Consider the following 17,406-nt stretch of genomic DNA (forward strand, 5'->3'; position numbering starts at 1 on the left):
GCATCATCTGCAGAGTCACTTACAACTACGTCTCACCTGAAAGACGAAGCACAAGGAGGTTAAGTGACTTGCTCAGGGTCACACAATGAGTCAGTGAACCGGGGACCTCCTGGTTACAAGCCTGTTTCTTTAACCACTGGACCACACAGCCTCCTTATCCAATAGTGCTACCACAATAAATTGCCATGTTTCCCTGTTGTACAGCTCAAATGTGGTTTCAAAGTGCTCAAGATATATTCCAAACTTTCAGCCTTATAAGTATTGAACAGTTGGAAGACGGGTAGGCTGTATTGAACGGCTCAAATCTAGGGCATCTTGCCTGCCTCAAAAGGGTAAGAAATGCAGAAGCAGGCATGTGGATGGCAATAGCCAAGTATTCTTTTTGAAAAGGTAGTTGAGATGCCCTTTTTATGTACTGGGTGATTCATTAACAACACACTATTTGAAAAAATGTGCAGAAAGTTTGCAACTTTGAATGATTCTGTGCTGGCAGGATGTGGCCCCTTTAAGAGTGGTGATGTACTTCAGCTTTTTGAATGACTGTATGCAGAGGCAGAAAGCAAGCGAAGAAAAAGTGAACTGGAAGTGGGAAGCTTTCATTCTACAGATCTTACATGTTCTATTTGCGATGTACTGTAGGTCTGAAATGGGTAGTTTTGAAAGAAACACATGGTACAGCAAACAAGTCTTTGCACTTTAAACCCTGATATGTGGCACTACACTAGGATTCCGATGTGTGCTTTACTCTCAGGTAGTCTGTTACTGCTTCCCTTCCATGGATGTTTCACCACAGCAGTGTCTTCTGGGTCAAAGCATGTTACTGACTGAAAGCATGCCAATCAACACAGGAAACAGCTGATTGGTTGCAACACTACCTGAAAGCCTGGCTTGCAAACAGACAGTCTTGAACCTTGTCTGCTACCAGATTATTTTTCCAGATGTTTTGTGTTTCAAAACAATGAATGGAAGTCAGCACCAAGTAGATGGAATTATTTACAACCACTTTAAGGGTGTGGTATAACTAAAAAATTACCTCTAATACCAGAGCTTGAAGCTGTCTGTATATCCTACCACTACTAAAAGAGTACTTTTGGCTCACAGAGACATGGAGTATGGAAAGCCAGTTTCAAGATGGCAGAAACTGCCCTATAAAGGTTTACCATAGTAAAAAGATAGAAAAGTGTAGTAAAGCATAGTCAAAGCGTGGTCAAGCACAGGCAAGAATTGCAAAGCCCAGAGAGATGTGGAAAAGCATATTTAAAAACATGGAAAATCATGGTTAACTATGATAAATTCATAGTATAATCATGGTAAAAAGTATAGGAAAACTTCAAAAAGTGCAAATGTACCTTGATAAACTTTTACAAAGGTGCGTCCTTCCCTACTGAAAATGATATTAAAGCGACATAGAGGAATTACATTTGAATGTAAAATGTGCCATAAATGTGGGATATTCTAGATTTAAACTGTGCCGAGTGGCTCACCTGTTGAACACAGCCTCATGGTGTGCAGGGTGAGTCATACAGTCAGGGGAGCAGGTTTGCATTCTGGCTGTCCGTAGTCACCATCTTGGCTGAGGATTCCTGAGGAAGCACTGGCTATGTCGCTTCCATGGAGGCAAAACCAGCAGAAACTGTTTCTCCTCATCACGGCATGCTACAGTGGACCCTACCATCTGGGCTCCTGGTGAGCTGAAGCAGACACCTGCAGGGCTGTCTTCGAGAGACCGAGAGCAGACGCCAGTTCCTGGGTGGAAAGAGGCAGCTTGGTTGTAGGATCGGAGGACGCCTACTTTAGTTCTCCCGAGCTGTTGTGGGAAATTGCTGCAGTAAGGGAATAATTGAGCGCTGTAAAATGGAGAGAAAAATCAGGGGTAACATAACTGATAGGAAATTTAAACAGTAAAATGTATGGTCAGTTTCTGAAAGAGATTATTACATGCACCCTGGTTTATGTGCTATGTACAACGCACCATGCAAGGCATAGGTCTATAATCCAAGGTTAATCATTATTTGTCACTAATGACTGGGGAGAGGATAAATGACCATTTTATCATAAGCCAAGTCAGCATGAATAGAAATCCTTAGTTGAAATGACTTTGTATTTGTTATTAATGACTAGCTTTATAAATTCTAGCTTTATATTGTGTTGTTGCTTTTGAAAACACTTATACTGAAGAAGCAGAAAACAGTTAGCTGTCAGACTGGAGCTGGTATATGCCTTGTTAATTATAACCAACACCCACAATCTTATTTTAATAGACTGTTGTTCCCACAGCAGGTCACAGGCATAGGACAAACTTCTCAATCTCTGCTTATATGGGAACTGAAGAAAATCATTCAGTTTGGCGTTTGCTTCTCTACAGCAAGCTTACAAAGTGATTGTTCATACTGGCTGGATCAATGGCTTTTATACATAAATACGTAACTTGGTTAACTTTCAAGCATCTAATTAGGGATTGAAATGCTGAGTGCCTAGGGACTGATTCAAGGTAAAAGCTGCTATTTCACTAATGCAGGTGATGTCACACATTGAATTATACATAGCAGATGTCTCTGCGACTAATCCAATATTAAAGAAGTAGCTTTTTAATTGCAACTCCAGCATTGAGTTCTCATCATATCTGTGTTAAACTGAGCTTGTTTTAAACTTGCCTGGAAATCAAAACTGCCAGCACTGAACAGCCTTCCTCATTCCATTCAAACCATGTGACAATGTGACCTCTCAACTCTGCTAGCCCCGCCTACTCTATATTGATAGAGAGCTCAATTATATTACTCTAACTTCTTATATATGACTGAATGTCTAAATTAAATGGACTTTTCTGTGATAGCCAAGTAGCATTTTATTGTTCCTTACAATTATTCTGCCTCCCAAAGACCCAACCCTAGTCTTGTCCTTGCTCACAGTGACCTTCATCCATGTCAACAATGGCTTTCATACAATATTTGGGGTTGAGGATCGTTATGTGAAGTTGGTGGGCCATTGCCGTTCAACACTATGGCACCCCCTAGTGGCAGTTTTGTTTTTATTATCACACAACGCTGGTCCACATGGTCCTGTGAATGTATTACCCAAAACAATGTGCCATGCAATCAATCACTCAAGTTATGTTTATTATTATTTATTTATTTATTTATTTATTTATTTATTTTAATGTAACTTTTTCTCTCTCAAATGCACCTCTTAGTGGAAAGGCTTTTTATCCTGGCTCTACTGTCACCAGCGATCTTTCTTTTTCTTCTATTAATAGTTTGTATTGATAATGGCCCAGGTAACTGGCCTGCTGTGAGGAGCATTTGCCCATAATGTGAACCCTTACTGATTTATATTCTGTGACAGAATGAGCAACAGCCTGTGCAACAGCAAACAAATCATTAGTCTGCATTCAATAACACACAAAAACACTTGCATTGGGTGAATGCTTTTTTCAACCTCTTCCCACCACTCTTAAATGTACAGTAGTACTACTTACCTAAAGAAGCCAAACTCACCTCATTTCCATAGCTTTTGCTAGCAAGGTTTCAAAAATAACAAACCCTTTTATTGGACACTTTGGTCCAAGTTTCCTATACCAGGTATGTATGCATTATGATATTATATATATGTAATTGGTGCCATTCATATAAAACCTCAAGGTAAAATATTGACTGACTTTTAATGCTGATGAAGGTTGTAATGGCTCGCCTCCTAGGCTGATGAGTTAATAATACTGCAATCATTAAAAGACACTTACCTTTTCACTACAGAGATTGCTCTTTAGCGAAAGGACTGCAAAGCGAAGCTGAGCGGTTGTATTATAAAATCAGAAAAACAAAAAATGATTAGTACCCAGTGACTGCTATTAAACATAAAAAACATGTTGCTGTTTTAAACTTCTGTCTTTTGTTCTGCGAATGGGATGAGATGTACTGGAATTGATTTATTTCAAACATGATAAAGTTTCTTATGAAGTCTGTGATGCATAGAAATAAAATAAATCAATTTGCTATTTCTGTTGTTACTTCCAAACTTAAAACTAAAAAGATTTAAAAAGAAAGTTAACCCCAAAAGACCCTGGAAAAATTGTAAAGAGCCTGTCATGAAGCCTTTATATATATATATATATATATATATATATATATATATATATATATATATATATATATATATATATAGCTTATTAGAATGTACAGGCGTGGCAGAAGATTCCTTTCATCCTGTTATTTGCTATTAAGATACAATTTCTTATTAGGAGGCAGTGTGGTCCAGTGGTTAAAGTCCAGGGTTTGTAACCAGAAGGTCATCGGTTCAAATCCCACCTCTGACACACTGTGTGATCCTGAGCAAGTCACTTAACCTCCTTGTGCTCCATCCTGCGGATGAGATGTTAAATCAAATGTCCTATTGTAAGTGACTCTGCATATAATGCACAGTTCACAGACAACCTCTGTAAAGCATTTTGTGATGGTGGTCCACTATGAAAGGTGCTCTATAAAAAGAAAGATATTATTATTATTAGACACTGCATTTCAGTACAAAGCAGACTCCTGATTATATTACACAGTCATAATGTGACATACGTAAACCTGCAGTCCGTGTAAAACCTCATTAAAAAACAAGTCTTGTATCACTGAATGAGTCACACACACTTACTAAAGCCTGCACGTAGTAGGCCACAGGAGATCCTGCCCCAGTTTTAATAAAGTAAGAAATGTTCTGGCTGTCAAAAAACAAAAAAGACCAAGAATACAACTCTGTGACTTGCTTTGTTTATAATATCTCATGTTGATTTAAAAAGGCAATTTAGAACTCGAGGTGCAAGTGCAAAGTATTTCCTTGTGATGTTTTTGTCCATATAAAACAGTTGGTACCTGGAAAGACATATTGTTGTAAGCTTTAAACCCCTTGTTCTGAAACCACATACTGAGGGCATTGCACTGCTTCATTGACTATGGCAACCTGTGGGAAAAACAACAAACAAATTGAATATGCCCATTCTGTATATATACACACAACACCCACATCAAACGTGACTCAGAAAACCACGGAAAACGTATGTGCATGCGTTAGCTCTTTAAATATCCAGAAACAGGTGAAGGTGAAGAGTTTCATTAGATTTTGCCAGAGCACTGTCCATAACCCTGAAAATATGAAGCTGCTAGCTTGAATGGTGTATGAGACTAGCAGTAGTACAGTATACTCATATATGGAGAGGAGTATAACCTTTAAATCTAATGATATTTTATCAATATATTTACAGTGAAACCAGAATTTACTGGTCACCAAATGGACTACGTTTTTATATCATTAACATTTTCCTAATCGTGAATGTCTTACTGGTTTAATATTATTTCACAGGACAGGAGCAAGGGCTGCATGGATAGTACCTCAGGCACTGAAATAGGAAATAAGTGCTTGTGACTTAGAAAAGAGATTGTAACAATTTACAGTACCAAACGATCAAATTGCTGAGTATTATAAATACAGATTGTTCCTGAACATCACTGATGTGTTTTTTCCCTGATTTACAAAAATAAAAACTCCTGGGAAAAAAAAAATAAAGTGTCAAAGTGATAAACCCTAATTATACTGCACCACCCTTTGCTATGCTTTTACCATGGTATATCAAAGGCAAGTTTTATAAGGGTGACTGCAGTTCATTTGAATGCTCTACAAGCCACAACTGACTGTCACAACAAAAGACAATGCAGAAAAAAAACCAAACAGAACCGGTTACCGTCCCATTAAAACAACAAAAAAAAAACACCTGCCTTCAAATAAAGAGCACCAGTACAAATTACTTGTTAGCGTACTACAGACTGTATCTTCAGGTGGCAATTTCCATTCTGAGCCCATTTCATCAAGGCTAAAGGCTGAAGCAGTCAGCCTTGAACTGTGCATCATGTGTTTCATCTCCAGATGCCAGGACATGCTCCATCTTCCTGGAAGCTTAGTGACACCACAGCCCTTAAGGTGGTATTTATGTTTTAAAGGAAGCAGAGCGTTGGTAACACGATCTCCACTGAGTGCTTGAACACAATGTCGACTGGCAATGGAAATAGGCAGTCCTATAAGCAAGAAACAACTATGCATGACTGGAACTCTTTTGGAGTCTGTTTAATTACAGCAGTGGATTTAAACTGGATCAATAAGACAGTGCCCTTTGTGTGCACCACTGATGGAAAACATTGTCTCTGACAGGGTATGCTCCTGAGAATACTTCTCTTTAGAAAACGATTCGTGATTTTAAAAAGGGACAGTATTTGAACCTGCAGCTGCATCACCTAGAAATATATATGAACATAATTTAGATCTTTCAACATCATGTAATCAAACTACACAATTATATCACAAAAGTCTACTTGAAGCCATACTAGTAGTACAGTAATTCATGTTAGTTTTCGAATGGTCAGTTTTTTCGCCAAGTATATGGGAAACTACAACGCGGTATGTAATTCAATATGTTAACATAACATTATTCAGCAGGTTTTATTCAACTTTAGGGAGCAAAATTAGTTAATTCTATACATAGCTGTAGAATAGTAACCATTATCGTTTTTCAGAAAGAAAATATATGCTTGTCATAACATGTGTTTCTTTCAAAACTGCACATTTGAGACCTATGAAGCAAATGGGCAAGATGCATGCAATTATTTTGTTAGCTACAAGAATTATTAATAATTAGTAGTTGAATGCCAGTAGCTCAAACCTCCTAGGGACCAATTCTGAACCCTAAACACATTCTTAAAATAGTTTTTTAAATTTGCAATTTAATAATTAACAGTTACTTAAAAAACATAATCTTCCCATAGTTGATGAGCTACTCGGTTGCATATGCCTCACAGTGCATTTTGCAACAGTTAATAAGCTCTTCATTTCTAATTAGTTAGCAGTTCCTGACAGGATCATTTTAGAATGCTATATTGCATAACCTTGGTGATAGAGACACAGCTGGCGACATTACATTGACAAGTAACTATTATTTATTCTTGCCATATTATAGAATATATTATAAAACGACAAGAACAGACAGAGCAATCTCATTGGCTAACAAGTGTTCCAACCTGTGCAGATAGGTCACCCTAGCAACACAGCTTGGAACTTTGGCTGATTCCTTTGACAACCAATTCACTTTGGGAGGGGCAGGGTAGGATAGGGATGCGGATATTGGATATTGAACATTGCTTCTTTAGTGAATAATGTCTTTATCATGTATTCCACTATGTGCTCAACAATCCATTTGTGCTCTGGTACGCTGCCTGTCATGTTTGCTTGAAGGAATCTCCAGTTGCTTTTGTAACATATACTGTGTACACACCACAGCCGTACTGTAAGTTCAAAATGAAAGCTAAAAGTAAAATGATAAGAAACTAAGTCAAGTAGATATTTCAGCTAGTGCCTTCTTCAGTGTACTAATTATGAACTGTGTATGGTCTTAAGAATTCAACTTATGAGCACATGTCGTCTAAAGCAATAAGTAATATTGTACTTACAGAACAATGTTAAAATAATTTAAAAGAAATTGTGAAAAACAACATTAACACTAATGAAAAAATGCTACTTTTATTTTTGCAAGGTAATTTTGCAGTTTTTCCCATGGTACAAGTGTATAATTATCCAATATTATTTTGCCCTCCATACTTTTGTTAAGATTAGGGGGCCAGAATAAAATGGAGGGTTAAAATAATATCTTACACCAGCGCTACACTGCCAGCATGTACTGTTTAGAGTTTGAGGAATTACTGAAAGTTGTAGATATCTGCTACCACCTGCTGGTCATTTCTTGGAACTGCATGTTAGGATCTCATAATGCAATACAAAGAAAAGGGTGTGCTGTTTTTTGTAAAGGAAATTAAAAAGCTGTTGTTTTTGTATCCATTTAAAATTGAAGGTATGTTTAAGGGTTACTATGCTCAGTAAAATGCTTTATTCACTATCTCATAAATTAATCAACCTATAGGATTATTATTCATGATGCACACTTTGAAATGGTTAAGACACTTGCTTACCTCGTGACCACAGAGCTTGCTTTGAACCGTATGGTTTAAGTCCAGCCCTTTCCATTCAGGTTTGAGATTATATTTTTAAATATTGCTGGGTTACCGTTGCTGTGAAAACAAGACATTAGCATTTTTGAATAAAAACCATCTCCTGTAGCACAGCTCAACGTGAACTACATAATGTGTACTGCATCTACATGCACAAAAGAGGAATATCCTGAAAGGTCAAATGACAAATTCTGTGTTGTTTTCTTGGACATGGTATTTTTGCTTTTTAAACATTGCCACCCGGTGGCTAAATGTTCTAATTGCAGCAAGAGCAAGAGGGAAAGTAATACAAATAACAATGATGTGCATCTTATCTAAAACACTAAAGTATTTTTACTTAGTTTTCCCCAAAGCCCTGCCCCTAAAACAAATGGGCCTGATTTATCATTGTCTTTACATCAAAATGCATTGGAAATACCCACAAAGCGTTCACCGCTGGGATAACGAAGCCTGAGTGAAGGCTACCAGACAGATGCAATTTTGAGCAAACCTGCTGTTATCTCCATCCTGACCTTCAATGGGAACAATCAAATTATTCTTTTATTTTTTAACATTCTGGAACAAAATCTAGTTCTGCCTATTCATGCATCATATATACAAAATGTCCATTGGAGTAAACGCCTTACTGTCATATACAAGACATTTTAGCTATGCAGTATACGACTCATATCTTTGTTAATGTACAAGAAATGTATTTCGACCTTTGTAAGATTGTAGATTAAAAGGATGAACCAACATAAAATTGCTTCTCTGAAAATTAATTTGGTAGGTTGTGCATATTAAACATAGTTCTAAAGTAACATTTAGCAGGTCACAGGGTTATGTTAGTGCAGTGTGGGGCTGACCAGAATGTTTTTGGGCACGGCCGCACTTTGCAGGGTTTCAAGTCGGATGGTTTCAATTAACCTGAAGACACACGTCATTTACACGTTTGGAGTGAGAGGATCAACAAATAACATCAGAACAGAGCTCCATTCAGATCTCCTGTCTTGAATGAACTGCTGATATCTTCTATGATTTGTGATGCCCTTCCCTGTATAGTTACCAGTATAAAGACAGACACATGCCGAGCATAATCAAGCTTATATAAATACACATTTTCATTAACCATTCCTAAATAATGTTTTTTGGGAGATACAAGTTAATATACACACTTTTTTTCCATTGTCAGGTTTCTGATGCATGTTATATAATATGGAATATTTAATACCTTTTGACTTGGGACTGTACGATTTAGAAGTTTCAACAGGTAGTCCAGAGTCAAGAATCCTTGGTTGATGCAATACAATTTTCGTATTTCTTTAATTACAATGGCTCTCTTGTACAATTTATAGGAGAGCTGTTCAGATTCAATGTTTGGTTACAGGGTTGCTTTTACTAATAGGAATTTCAGTTAAGTATTGTATGTGTCGAGTAAAATAGAAGTCCCACGTAATGAAAGATAGATAGAAGCCAACATCTTTAAAGGATTATATTGCATAAAAATTGTTAGCTATGCAATATACACATTAGATTTTTAACAATTCGTTTTAATCAAAACCAGTTTAAAAATGAATTCTCTGAAGAATTTGATTAGTACAAAGGTCCAGAAGGGGTTTCTAAAGGATTAATTACTTGGCAGATAACAGCTGAGAGAAGACAATTACAAGCTAGTTATTACTTGCTATGAAGACGCATGAACCAGCCTGACTGTTGAAGCAATTGGTCCAATAATCTGGTCTTAAATCTAACCCCACTAAGCAGTATCTATGGTAGCAAGCAAGAACTTGTTAAGTCATATTACAAATCTTAGCCGTTAAACATTAAATTTAACTATGGCAAATGATTTAATGCAGTGGTGCACAACATCGCAACCCTAACCCTAGAGATTCATTTCAGTCTGGATTTTTATTCGTCAGGTCCTAAATCAATTAAATGATCCTTAGCAGGTTCTATCAACTAACTTAGGACCTGCTTGGAAAAAAAGGACTGGAATAGATCTCAAGCGCCAGGTTTGTGCACAACAGATTTAAGGCATTAGCCAGAATACTGTCGTTTTAAAGGTGCGTGATTTCTGGATTTCCATTTACCACCCTTGTTGGCTTATTTACATTCCCAAAAGGTAGTTTGAGCTGCAAAAGTCTTTACAATCTTAAAAGGAGTTGACAAGCCCTAGCCATTAGTAGAAGTGCAGCACTGAAACCAAACCGTTGGAAATGAAATGAAGACAGACTTAGGACAGAGGGTAGGTGACGCTTCTTTTCATGGAGAGTTGTGAGGGTATGGAATGGGCTACCTAGCCATACTCCTGCTGCATCACTGGGATGCACATTTTTTAGATCAAGCAGCTGTTAAACAGGACGAGCTTAGATGGGCCGAATGGTCTCGTTTGTAAACCTTCTTATGTTCTCAAAGGCATGCTTCTGCTGCCACCTGGAGGTTACAAATAGGACCCAAGCTGCAGATCAGTGTAGTAATCAAATGAAATCAGTGCACACAAAGGTCCAATTTGAAGGAGGACGCTAATAACACTGCCCCCCTTCCCAAAGAAAATACTGTAGTGCTCTTGTTATACTGATATTATTGAACAACAAAGCCCTACTAGAGGTGTTTATTTATAATCATGTGGGGTATTATATCTTTAAAAGACTGCAAGAGTTTACATCAAACATGTTGCCGTCTCCTAGAATAACATACATATCAAAATCACAAATGCTGAAAAGATATTGCAGGAACACATACTGTACACTGCAGGAGACTGAAAGGAACTGGTTTGAAGACTATAGCGTGATTCGTATAATTTCAAGGTAGCTTATAGGTGGCTGAGGATCTTCCAGCCAATCAGAGTGCATGTTTCGCCTGCTGTATTCCATGACACATCACAGAGAAACCCAATTCATGCATTTTTACTATGCTGTATTCTTGCTGTATAAAAATCAGTACAGCCGACATTACCTGTATTTAAAAAACAAAACAAAAAATGCATCATACCTGTGTTATTTCTCCGAATTCCATTTAACGGCAAAGTTAATTCACCACAGCGACAACCAGGCACCTACCTCAGCCACTTCAGTGTCTTCATCAACCTCTTCCATCTTTTCAATGAAAATCACAATGGACTAAACGGTTGGTCAGGAATGGAAAACCATTAGCGCTGCATTTTTTAACTGGTATATTAACAATAAAGCAGTATGTATTAGTTATAGGTTATAAATGCTTTCAGCCTCAGTCCATTCACTTCTGCTTGCAACTACATTACCCACAAACATATCCCTATAATATTCTTTACAGCACTGCCACCTAACATTAATTACCACATGAACCAGAGGAAAAGGTACATAAAAATCAGTGCCTGATTTCAACTGTTGTATACCAGTACCTTTTAACATCTTACTTGGATCATAATACAAAGAAAAATAATATAAAAGGCAATACAGAATATTAGCCAGGGTTGTTTATTTGACCGAAATGCAACATTCATCTCAAATGACGAATTACAAAACGTGTGCGATGGTCAGGTGCATTGACAGAATGAACAAAAGGAAAGGGGAAAGTCAATGATGCAAATGACACTACACAGTTTCCAAAATACAATTCAGTTTAATAGATTGTTATGGCTATGATGCTGTCAAAAGCACATAGCTACCAAGGAACACCAGAGACTGTAGGTACTGCTTGATCTATTCCGGACAGGCACAGTAACTGAACATCCCCTGCAATTGACATGTAAGTGATACCAGAAAAGGAAATGCTTGAAAATAAAAAAAGTGATGATCTTTGAAACGCAGCTTAGTAAACAAGTGTAGGGCTTCAGAGTAAACAACCCATGAAATTATTATTTTTTTTTGTTTTATTAAATTTAAGTATGTACCTATTCATCATTTCATGGTCACAAATTTCATCACTCTGCGCAAAACAATAAAACCAAGCCACGTAGGTTTCATATACATATTTATATATATATTTCATGTACAAAGTTACATTCTGAACCACAGAGGCTCATTAATAGAAATAAATACTGAAATGGCTACACTGCAAAAATGAGCTTTTCGGATCACAGAAATAAAGCCCAGTGTGTTGTTTCTCAATAGACATTAATTCTAATGCTGTAGCATTCTGTTTTCAAATTACAGAGCCAAGTAAAATACAGAATAAAGTGTCTAACCGACAGAAACGTACAAAACAAAAGAAATTACACAGACCATAAAATATTTAAAAGTAGGTTTAAAGGTCTAAAAACACGGCTTTATCAACAAATTAATAAAGAAAAAATTCCTTTAGTTAGAGAAAGGAAACATTATGTAATGTGTATAAAATGATTTGAAGTGCCCCATTATTGTGCACCCCTGTCAGCTATGTTTGCTTTTTTCAGAGATGTGCATTTCACAAAGAACTGGAGAGCTAGGTTCACTTTTAATGACGGCATCTCTCTTTATAAGCCACAGGGCTCACTCAGGACAGCATGAAAAGCGGTCTCTTGAACAGAGATTGCTAAGTGAGGTTTTTTCCTTTGGTAACTTTGCAACACTCACATAGAAATAAATATTCACTTACACATCATTGTAAATACAAATGTAGTTCCTTAGAACAGTTAGCACAATAATTATTCGAAACACCATATTTTTTTTTTGCTTGTTTGTTACTAAGGCAGCCTATGTTATTTAAAGTGTCTACAATCTGCAAGCTATTTCTCTCAAAAGGTAGGAAGACCTATACAGGGATAGAAGGAAAATAAGGAAGCAGCAGCTCAGGAAAAAAATAAAATAAAATAAAATAAAATAAAATAAAATAAAATAAAATAAAATAATGAACTTCACCATGCAGGTATACCTATCCCAATAACAACTAAAGTCTGCTACTTAACAAGACCATGCTCAAATGTATACACATTATCGGTACACAAACTATCAAGAGTTTTAAAAATAATAATAAAACACATTAACAATCAATGTTTGAAGTACATTACACTGCAGTTAAATTACAGAATCCTTAACTATTAGTGAACAGCAACACAAACCAGTGTCATTTCACCAGACTATCCCTGCAAAACAGATTTTATAGGTCCAATGGTTGTCTTTCATGTCTAAAATACAGAACATTGAATGCACAGCAGCGTTAAAACACAGCATTTGCAGTCAGGAGATCTGTTTTTACAATGGAATGAGTATACATAGTGAAACCCATCAGACATTCTGGTGAAAGAAATTATAATCAAATACATCAAATCAAATAATCAAAAATAATATATAAACAACAAAAAAAAAAAACACACACACACACACACACACACCACACATGCGAAAGGTTGTCTTGGTCTTCCTGTAACTTGCTGATGGCACGTGTGGGTCACTCGCTGTTGTACATTACCTGCCACACTATTAGATGGCTCCGCTCTGCTTTAGCCAGAGAAGGCTGAAGCTGTAGTGTATCTCCCATTTCCTCTGACTCATCCCCTTCATCCCCTGAAACAAAATTCAGGATTTCAAATAAATGAAATACTGCAGGACTACATACAGAGCAGGGGGCAGACATATTTAGTAATGTATTTGTTTGAACACTGACATCTAGGTCAGTATAACTGTAAGGTCATATTGAGAGTCAGTGTAATCAAAAACAAACTTGTTTCAATTTAAGTATGTGTCCATGACAAAAGTATTTGCACCCCTGCTTTAGCATTTGTGCGTCTTCCTTTTATTACAGCTTTCAGACGTTTATGATAATGTTGCATCTTGTTGGTGAAACCTGGGCCCATTCTGTCTTGCATATTTCCTTCAGCTCAGACAGATTTATCTTTGTTTCCTTCAAGAATTGAAGAGTTGGGCTCCCGAGTGGCGCATCCAGTAAAAGCACTCGCTAGAGTGCAGGATACGCTCTATAGCCTGGACGTCGCCGGTTCGAGTCCAGGCTATTCCACAGCCGACCGTGGACGGGAGCTACCAGGGGGCGGCACTCAATTGGCCGAGTGTCGTCCGGGGGGAGGGAGGATTAGGTCGGCCAGGGTGTCCTCGGTTCACCGCGCACCAGCGACCCCTGTAGTCTGGCCGGGCGCCTGCGGGCTTGCCTGTAAGCTGCCCAGAGCTGCGTTGTCCTCCGACGCTGTAGCTCTGAGGCGGCTGCACGGCGAGTCTGCAGAGTGTAAAGAAGCGGGCGGCTGAAGGCACACGCTTCGGAGGACAGCGTGTGTTCATCTTCGCCCCTCCCGAGTCAGCGCTGGGGTGGTAGCGGTGAGCTGAGCCTAAAAATAATTGGGCATTTCAAATTGGGGAGAAAATAATAAAAACTAAATTGGCAACGACTAAATAAAAAAAAAAAAAAAAAAAAAGAATTGCAGAGTTGACTTTGCCACATGCTTTGGGTCTTAGTTTTGTTGGGAGATAAACTTTACCAATCAGCCTATGAGCAGATGGTATCCTTGTACTTTGTAGAATGCTTTGATATATAGCTGCATTCGTTCGATATTCAAATCACATGAATGTCTCCAGTCCCTGAACTGCTAAAACACCCCCATATCATGACTGAACCACCTCCATGCTTAACTGAAGGTTTTCTTCATTGAAGGCTTTCCCTTTTTAATTCTCCAAACATACCATTGTCCATTTTGGGGAAAAGTCATATTTTAGTCTTGTTGGACCAGAGATTTTTGTTAAAGAATGCTTCAGATTCCTGTTCATATTTCTTGGATTTTTAGACTGTTTGTTTTATGAATCTTCTTTTAAAATGGTTTGCAGCGAGGTCTACAGGCATACAACTCCAATCCAGCTCCTTTGTTTTGACCATCATCTGCTGTGTTGCCAAAATGTTCTTCAACAGATGTTGGAAATAATGACCTCTTTCTGGCTCTTGACTTTATAATGCAGCTTAGTTACTGTGTAATGGTTTTCAATCAATGTAGCTCTTACATTTCTACAGTCAGGAACAAATACTTGAAATTGCTTAAGTGCTTTTGTTTTTTAAAACTACCAGAAATGGTGTATTTTGGTTTTTGTCATTAATTGGTGGCTAATGTTCATTACATTCTTGTATTTAACATGTTTTCTTGAATGATCTTATATTAAATTTAGGGTGCCAATACTTGTGTCTGCAACTATTATTCTTGGAGAGTTGCAAACATATACTGTGCTGTAGTAAATGAAGACAGACCTGCATGGTATGAAAAAGGGAATGTAAATGTAAAAAAAAAGTTAAAACCAGACAATTGGGGCTACTTTTACATTACTACATCTTTACAGAACCTGAACCTTTTTGTACTGAACTTGTAGATATCACAACTTTATATGGATGGACCCTTTAGTGCACTTAATTGCCATTAAGCCTTACCCATTCTAAAGTCAATGTAGCCTTCTCCTCCACTCATCACTAGCAATGATTTCATGAGCTCCTGGCTCGGCTGCTCGGAGCTGGAAGGTCCTGCTTTGTCTCCGGTCGAGTCACCTACAATGCCACTTGGGGGGCAGATCACCTGGCCTGTGTGGAAGAATTGAGTTATTTGTCAGCATTGAACCAAACAAATTCAGTTGTAAGATATTAACAATAGCTTTTTTCAGTAAAGTAGATTATACAGTGTATGGTGACGAAAACAAAAGTGTAGCTAAACACAGTACTACGCTTAAAATATCAGAAAAAGAAAAATATTTATCAGCAAGTAACTGCACACGTACTTAAAAATGTAATGCTGTACAAATCAGCCAATCAGATTCCAGCTCTAGCAGGCTTCTATCAGATAGTAGATGCCCGCTGGAACATCACAACATTAACTGTGAATCAAACTTAACATCAATCCAGGCAAGTACCAGCTTTTTAATTTTGACTTGCCATAATGAAAGCTCAGTTTTCATCTATTGGACAGCAAAAATACTAAACCAAGACCAACTAGTCCACATTTATGTCATTATCCACCAAAACCAGCCAATCAACACTTTGCACCAACGAAAGCAACCAGTCCTGTACCCGCAACTGACAAGTCAGCCAATCACATCCTGTCAACTCAGAAGCTCAGACAGCATCTTTCAACAACAATAAAACAGAGTTTGTCTCCATCTCGATGAAGACTCTACTGTGTGGTAGCTGACATTGACTTTCGTCAGCGCCCTCGCCTTCGTCTCGGGACACAGAAGTCACAGTCAACCACCTTTATTGACGGGCACTATCGCTTAATTAGCAAATGCAATTTAAAAAAAAGTTTACTAAAAACTGTAGCGCTATAATAACCCGTTAGCGGTGTTAGTTTCTGTTTAATTTCCAACACCATTTTAATCTTTAGGATTAAACACAGTGTTTTAGACATATTGGGAATGTTTGTAACCAAATCAGAAAATACACCATAGGAAGCCCCTCCATCACTTACAAATTACTGCAACATGTCTTTATATACAAGACTGTATCTGTACAGCATTTCATTGTACATGGAAGAAATATTGAACATGAAATAAATTGGCCTACACTGTACACTAAGGCCAACACCTATATTTGAACTTCATATTTCTGACAACAGAAATGTTTAGGCAACACGTTTAACACTTGACTAATATTTAAGTGTTTAAACTCTAAACTATTAATACCCCTCCCACCCGTTAACACACATGATCGCTGATAATACTGTAATGTACCTTGATGAGAAAGAGAACATTCAGATCTCATGGAAGACAGTGGAATTGGCTACAGTCAGTCATGGGCTCTAAGCAGAGGCTCAAAAATAGATTGTGGAATTGCTTTTATGGGATGAACTCTTACCTGGCACTGCTGTAAAGAATTTGACAGCATCGCGATGTCCATGAAAGCAGAGCTGAGCGTGTGCCATCGAACAGTAAGGGATAAACGTGCCCGGTGTCACCTTGTCACTGCTTTCATCTCCATACACTCGGATTACACCCCCTGGACGGTTCCCGGTCCCAGCTATTATTTTATTAGCTAAAAAAAAAACAAAAAAAAACATGAATATATAATAAATTTCCCTTTGGATCATCACATTTCTTTCCACTAATGAAGCACTGAATAAAACTGCAGTACAGCCAAAAGGCTAAAGGAAAGTAAGGAATTAAAATGGGCACAAAAAGACAGCAATGATCATTTCAGCTCAGTTGCGGTGAACCGCAATAAAAGAATGCATGCTTAACTTAACCTGATACAAGCGATGGAGCATGCTAAAAAGTTATCAAACTAGCCGCTAAACAGAAAGAGTTGCTAAATCTAACGCTAGTCCTGTCGCATAGCTCCACTCCAGTTACAGAATGTTGACTTGTTACAGAGAAAAGAAAGTGAGTTAAAATGAAATGCATCTTTTAAACGAAGAGACACACCCAATGAATGTGACTTGAAATAACTGGCATACAAATAAATGATGGAATTGTGGAGAAGCTTGTCTGCAGCACAGTATGATACAACTAAAATCGCTCAGCAA

The 17,406-nt window shown here is 37.7% G+C and overlaps 1 protein-coding gene across 8 annotated transcripts in view; it reads right to left on the reverse strand.

The window, feature by feature from the left end:
* Nucleotides 1–11,448: 11,448 nt before the first annotated feature.
* LOC117423324 (C-Jun-amino-terminal kinase-interacting protein 4-like) overlaps nt 11,449–17,406 on the reverse strand; it is a 72,783-nt gene continuing 66,825 nt past the window's right edge. For all 8 annotated transcript variants that reach the window (XM_034038900.3, XM_034038887.3, XM_034038895.3 and 5 more), the window contains 3 exons: nt 16,740–16,916; nt 15,327–15,473; nt 11,449–13,471 (listed from right to left, as the gene is read on the reverse strand). In XM_034038900.3, the coding sequence (XP_033894791.1) occupies nt 13,356–13,471; nt 15,327–15,473; nt 16,740–16,916 (440 nt within the window). In that variant the 3' untranslated portion in view covers nt 11,449–13,355. The remainder of the gene's footprint in view (nt 13,472–15,326; nt 15,474–16,739; nt 16,917–17,406) is intronic.

This window comes from Acipenser ruthenus, chromosome 17 (assembly GCF_902713425.1).
Source record: "Acipenser ruthenus chromosome 17, fAciRut3.2 maternal haplotype, whole genome shotgun sequence".
NCBI lineage: Eukaryota > Metazoa > Chordata > Actinopteri > Acipenseriformes > Acipenseridae > Acipenser > Acipenser ruthenus.